The sequence below is a fragment of the Nansenia antarctica genome, assembly GCF_963989245.1.
Source record: "Nansenia antarctica genome assembly, chromosome: 4".
In the NCBI taxonomy this organism is placed as follows: Eukaryota; Metazoa; Chordata; class Actinopteri; order Argentiniformes; family Microstomatidae; genus Nansenia; species Nansenia antarctica.
This window is the reverse complement of record NC_137689.1, coordinates 75,928,400-75,935,689: the sequence shown is the minus strand read 5'-3', so window position 1 is coordinate 75,935,689 and position 7,290 is coordinate 75,928,400. Positions and strand designations below refer to the sequence as shown.

Here is a 7,290-nt window from a genome sequence, read left to right as displayed (position 1 = left end):
CTCCGACAGGCCACGGCAGACAGACAGACAGACAGACAGAGCATCGGCGATGGCATTTAACACACGCGCCTCTGGGTGAAGTTAGCCTACGCCGGGTTCAAGATGAACAGTGTTATTATTCACTGTCTCTCCCAGGGACGAGGATGACGAACTCCTCAAGATCTGAGCTCAGGACACAGCTAACGAGAGAACACGCTGCGAGCGTTCCTGGTCTCGGGCTCGTATAAATAAACCTTTGGTCAATGACAAATCAAAGTCAGAGTGACTCGGCGTCATCTAAAGGCCTTCAGGTTTAAATCCTCGTCCCTGGGAGAGGCAACGCAGCAAACAAATCACTCTTCTTCTTCTTCTAATACTGTAGATTCCCAACTGTCAACAAAAGACAGCGGGAGGAGGTCTGTGTCTCTTTCATGCCTAGAGCACAGTGGGCAGTGTTAGCTAGCTGAAGAAGAAAGCCCCGTTAGAAAGCTACAGTAGTTTAATCACAACGGTCTAGAACACAGTGGGCAGTGTTAGCTAGCTGAAGAAGAAAGCCCCGTTAGAAAGCTACAGTAGTTTAATCACAATGGTCTAGAACACAGTGGCAGCAGTGTTAATTGCAGAACATACGCAACTCAACAAGACCGTCTGCGTGTCGACACCCTGCGTACGCGTGGATACGACAGACTACACAGCTCCTAGTCTGAGCGAGGGATCCGGAGGGGTGACGTCTCGGGGTCTTCAGAGATCTCTGAGAAAGATACTGAGAGAGAAACGTTGTCGTGCTCGACGCACCATGTCACAGATACGCCCGTCACTGCCATCTTACGCTGAAGGTGTCCCCCCCATGGCCTCTTTTACCAGAGCCGTCCTTGTCATTTCTGAGAGGGGAGCTAAAGATGGGGGATAAGTGAGTGTGTATGCACGCCTGTCAAAACGGCCCTTAAAAAAAATTAGGAAGTCAAGTCTTCTCCGCGGACAAGTGGATCACGGTGCAGAGGAAGCCACTCTTCAATCTTGAACGATGCGTTTTTATTTGACAGGCATCTGTGAGTACATAGGGGTGATGGGCATGAATAATCTATTTTACTGGGCTGGGCTCGAAAAGAATAACCCCTCTTCAGAGAGAGAAGGGTGAGGTACCAACTTTACTTAGAAACAGGAATACAGTACTACTGGTGATACTACTGTACAAGGTCATACTTCTACCTGTGTCACTACTTATACAGCGGCAAGCAGCAGGGAGGGTGGACATACTGTTATCATCCAGGCTGTCTATGGCAAGCAGGGCTCAATAAAGCCACATTGAGAGCAATAACATGAAGTGGTGTATATAAAGGTAGGGTGGGTGTCACTAACCACGGTGGACAGGGGGAGAAGCCTTTATTGAGTCTGGAACATGGAAGTCTTATAACCTGTAAGTCTTATAACCTGGAAGTCTTATAACCTGGAAGTCTTATAACCTGTAAGTCTTATAACCTGGAAGTCTTATAACCTGTAAGTCTTATAACCTGGAAGTCTTATAACCTGGAAGTCTTATAACCTGGAAGTGTTATAACCTGGAAGTGTTATAACCTGGAAGTCTTATAACCTGGAAGTCTTATAACCTGGAAGTCTTATAACCTGGAAGTGTTATAACCTGGAAGTCTTATAACCTGGAAGTCTTATAACCTGGAAGTCTTATAACCTGGAAGTGTTATAACCTGGAAGTCTTATAACCTGGAAGTCTTATAACCTGGAAGTGTTATAACCTGGAAGTCTTATAACCTGGAAGTCTTATAACCTGGAAGTCTTATAACCTGGAAGTCTTATAACCTGTAAGTCTTATAACCTGGAAGTCTTATAACCTGGAAGTCTTATAACCTGTAAGTCTTATAACCTGTAAGTCTTATAACCTGTAAGTCTTATAACCTGTAAGCCTTATAACCTGTAAGTCTTATCGGCTGTGGTGCAGGAGGTAGAGCCGCCGTCTAATGATCGCAAGGTTGGCACATTGGCGGTTCGAGCCCCGGTTGGCCACATGTCGAAGTGTCCTTGGGCAAGACACTGAACCCCAAATTGCTCCCAGTGAGCGGGCCGGCCGGCGCCTTGCATGGTAGCTTCCCGCCATTGGTGTGTGAATGTGTGTGTGAATAGGTGAATGAGAGGCCGTTGTAAAGCGCTTTGGATAAAGGCGCTATATAAGTGCAGTCCATTTACCAATTTATAACCTCGACGTGGGCTTCAACCATGTACATGTTGCATAAATGTATTCATATCACAATCCATTAGTTTGGGAGTGAAAGTCATAATTCAAAGGGACAGCAAACAATCTGAGCTCTCTTGGACCGTTTCCATAATTGTAACAGTAACTCAATCATTCCCGATACTGCTCTCTCTCTCTCTCTCTCTCTCTCTGACGTGTCCATGCTGTTCTCCTGAGGAGAGCATTCTGAACAGACCTCTAGTTCTCTATGAGGCAGAACAGTTTTGTTAAATAAAAAGATACACAGAGATGAAACTTACAACATACATGTGATCACGGAAACAAACAGCTATAGATATCCCCGCATGCATGCACGCTTACAACAAACATTTGATCATGCAAACAGCGACAGAGAAACATTAGCTGAGGAAATGAGAATGTCTTTGCTATGTATCAGAATATGGTAATGGTCTGTGTGCTTCTCTATCATGTCTTACAGAGGAAGCCAGTAAGCCGTTGGAGAGGGAGACACGTTTTACTGTTGAGCTATTTCAATGATTGATGTCCCTCAGGGGTCTGTAGCTCCTACATATAGAGAGGTCTAATGAAGGCAGGGTGCGCCATTGTAACTCAACAATGTGGAAGATAATGAACTAGTGGTCGATCCAGACGTTGTATTCCTCAAGTTAAACAATACCGTACAGGACTACTATAGCATGTGAATAATTCTACTTAAGAGATTTAATTTGAAATTGAACTCGATTGACAAAAACGGTCGTTGTGAGTAAAAAAGTATTCGTCGTTTAGTCTAATTGAGTAGCACAAATAACTTTCGTAATATTATTACACTGTCCGGATTTCCCTTGCGCATAATTGTATGGCGCCATGTCATTTTGTCCATGTGGCTTTTACAGTCTTGGCCTGGACTGCCTTTACCTCCTCCAGCTGGACACATTTACATAACAAAAGCGCAACATTGAACTCTTGAATTGCAGCCATGAGGAAAAGGTATTCATTATTTAATCTAATTGTTCATATGGGTTAGAGAGTGAAACTGTCATAGACTGTCCTGAGTCCCCTTGCACATCATGTGTCTATAGTCCCATGAGGTTGTTGTCTGTGTGTCTTACTAGACAGGAGTTGGACAGGTCTGGCTCACCTCTACATTCTCTAGCTGGAGAAGAAAGGCCCGTTAGAAAGCTACAGTAGTTTAATCACAATGGACTCCCCCCACCGAGGTCCAAGAAAAGGCTTGAGGTGGCCAAATATAGCTCTGGAGTCCCAGCTGCTGCATAATAGATTTATGACAATAGTGTAATATATATCCACCTGGCGGGGATCAACGCCATTGAGGGTGCGCGGTTATTTATGTTCATTAGGCGGCTATACGGACACAGACAGAAGTGCTGAATTGCAGCAGGAAAACACCGTAAGTAATGCAACAACGGCCTGACGCAAGGTCATAAAATTGAGTTTTGTCCAAGTGCTTCAGGCAACACCTCAGGGAAGCTGAATGTTGATGAGGGAATGCAGAATGCTTTCTTGAGAAATAAAGTAAGTGGTACTTTCATGGCGAAAAATGTAAAATAAAAAAAATAAAAATGTCATGGTTTTTTTTGCCCATAACAGTAATATGTTGTTACTAAATCACTTATTATAAAAGTAAGTAGTTATGTTTAGTCAACCGACAATAAAGTAACGCCTAACTGTGTCCATTAGATCCCATTTATTACGGTGTTTTGATGTTTATGTATTATGCTTTTACGAAAATAACAGATACACAACAGTAACAGGAATGGAAATAAAAATGCACTAGTTTACAGTACAGGTCAACACGCCACTGAAAGGATGTTAATAGGATAATCAGATTATGTCACCCATGAAGGATAAAATGAACTTGAAACATGAATTTGAAAATAATCCAGTGAATTGCCGAGTAACGCCATTCAGTCAAAGCCGTTAAACCGGAGAAGCACATTGATGTCTGCGATACAACTACTCATCCCGAAGGAAGAGAAGACTTTCAGCAAAGCAGCTTACTGTCATACCAGCAGGCCTGCACCTGTTATTATATACCTGTTATTATATACCTGTTATTATATACCTGTTATTATATACCTGTTATTATATACCTGCTATTATATACCTGTTATTATATACCTGTTATTATATACCTGCTATTATATACCTGCTATTATATACCTGCTATTATATACCTGTTATTATATACCTGCTATTATATACCTGTTATTATATACCTGCTATTATATACCTGTTATTATATACCTGTTATTATATACCTGTTATTATATACCTGCTATTATATACCTGTTATTATATACCTGTTATTATATACCTGTTATTATATACCTGTTATTATATACCTGCTATTATATACCTGTTATTATATACCTGTTATTATATACCTGTTATTATATACCTGCTATTATATACCTGGGTTATTATCAACAAGTGTAGTAATACTGTTCTAAAGTAGTGATGTCTGTAAGTAAGCACTTTGTAGAAAAAAAGAAAGAATATTACCTGAATCTCTCTTGCGTGGTAAATGATAATCAGACCCAGAAGAATGATGGTAGAAAGGCTTATCAGGCATTTAAGAGCTAATGAATACAAAGACTCCTGGATAAGAGAAAAAAAGAACAAAATAGTAATATAACAACACAATGAACACATATCTGGAAACAATCTTCAAATAACCAAAGTAGACTTACAAAACGGTAATAACACACGACTCGTTAAAAACGGATATATTGACTGAACATTGCATATTCTAGAGAGAGTATTTCTACAAATATCATTCATCCGAACAAACCCGTATTAGGGGTGTCAGGGCAAGGCAGCCATGTGTCACCTTGCTGGCGAGGCCACCTGGACCCAGTGTAACCTATCTGCCATGTGTCACGGCTGACCGCATACGAATGTCTTTACAACTGGCTAAATCGACTATTTAATAATAGTAATAACAATATAATAACAACCTTTATTTGTAGCCTATAGCACTTTTCCTGCAAACGTTGCATCAAGTGATGCATGTGTAATGCAAACAATGTCAACATATTATTAGTTTTGAGGCACTTATAATATTATTAATAAATAATAAATAAATAAATAAAACTTGTCTGGTTATTACTTGTCCACTGAACAATACCGGGATATTAACTCCGAGCCGGCTGAGTTACGCACCTTCCCGTAGGCTCCCCAGGACAGCTCCGTCTCCACCACCATCACCACGATGCCAAACATCCCGAAGATCAGCGCGTAGTCGCTCAGCCTCTTCCTCTTCTCAAACAAGGCCCGTCTGTGTCCCAGCTTCTGCCCGATGTTCTGGTTCTTCTTCTTACCCGATTTACTGCCGCTGCCGCCACTGTTGTTGTGTCCGCATCCCCCCCCTCCTCCGCCGGCCCCGTCCCCCGGCGCGTAAGGCATCAGGGTGGTGGAGTTGTTCTCCGGCTTGGACGGGACCGGCGGCTCCGACGCCGTGTCTGCGCCGGACCCAGAGGCGGGCTGGAGGGGCTGCGACTCCGAGTCGAACTCGTGCTGCTGCATGTTCCTGCGGGACGAGCTCAGGTTGCTCAGCGGGCGCATCACGCCGCCGTTGTATCTGCAGCTGCTCATGACTGCTTCATTATAGGAGTTAGTATGACTCTGTGTGTGGCCGGGGGGGCTGCCGAGGTGGCCGGGGGGGCTGAGGGGGCCGAGGGGGCTGAGGGGGCTGCCCCGGGGCTGGCTGGGATGACTCTGCTGCTGCTGAGGATGATGAGGATGAGGAGGATGATGATGTCTGGATGAACTACCATGACTAGAGGGCGTGAACTCACAAACGCTGAACTGACAACCTTGCTTGGAAGACGTGACGGACGGTGTCCTTATTAAAGTTCCTCCCACAGTGGTCGGCGACGTCCCACGATAAACCAGGCTTGTCTCCCTGCTCGCCTCCTCGCAGGTGCCGCTAGTGCAGGTGCAGCCTCCTCGCTGCTCGGCCAGCCGTGCCTCCTCCCGTCCAATGCCGCAGCGCTGCTGGGGCTCAGAGCAGGACTGGAAGAGCTGCTGCCGCTCTGGGAAGAAGTGGTTCTGCAACTGCAATGGGCTTTCCATGTCAGTGCTGCTGCTGTTTAAAGCAGCAGGCGGGCAGCACCTCGCGCCCCGTGGTAGGTACGGGGGGAGACGGACGCTGCAGGAATAGAGCCATTTCGGCTCCTGTAGAATGAAAGAGAAGCCTCCGATTGGACAGACCGGACCAAAACAACTGGCCTGACGTCATTGGAAAAAGGCTCCAACATCTTTTCGAATATTCATCTCATGAAGTCTCGTGTCAGTAGAGCTACACATAATATAATAATCATACTAATAATAACCTTTATTTGTATAGCACTTTTCCTGCAAAACGTCGCAGCTCACGGTGCTTTAACATATCCACACAGCATGAACACAATAATAGAACAATATAGTAATCAATAAAACACACAATAGCAATGATATACACTACATAATAAAACAAGAATAAAGCAGACATTCCAATGAGCAGCCATTGCAGCCTTGAATAACAGACCGCGCTGAGTGTGTGTACTTGTGTATCTGTCATGTGTCTGTACTGTCTGTTGTTGTCTGTGTTATACAGTGCTGTATGTATTTATGTATACTGTACATTGGTGTGAAAATGAATTTCCCCCTGAGGACAATACATCTAATCTCTAATCTATAGAACAAAGATAAACAAAATAACAAAATAATATAAGAATTACTATTAGATAACAAGTAAATACATATCCAGATATACACAATATATACAAATATATAGATTAATCAACTAACATGACTAATGTAGGCTATATATAGTCTACTGATGTAGAAAAAGTAGAACAACATCCAGTTGCTCTTGTCGTGTATTCTTATTGATGATGAATCAAAGAACAGTTAGTTTAAGACAATTTAATCAGTTACAGGCAGATTCATACGTTACATGCGTTCTCCATGGACATCAGGGTGGGAAGAGGGCTCTCTGTGTCCCTCTCTCCCCTTTCCCCTCCAGAGGGGAGGGGCCAGCGTGCATGTGTGTCCCTGCCCACCCCCCAAAGGTCCCTGCTGGTCATCTGTGTCCCTGCATG

The 7,290-nt window shown here is 43.7% G+C and overlaps 1 protein-coding gene across 1 annotated transcript in view; it reads right to left on the bottom strand.

Moving 5' to 3' along the window:
* The window catches only part of kcnn2 (potassium calcium-activated channel subfamily N member 2), a gene marked incomplete at both ends in the record, with an annotated part of 83,478 nt that extends 77,198 nt beyond the window's left edge, over positions 1-6,280 (bottom strand). The window contains 2 exon segments of the mRNA XM_080528577.1: positions 4,709-4,804; positions 5,369-6,280. Coding sequence (XP_080384703.1) covers positions 4,709-4,804; positions 5,369-6,280 — 1,008 coding nt within the window.
* Between the last annotated feature and the right edge of the window lie 1,010 nt (positions 6,281-7,290).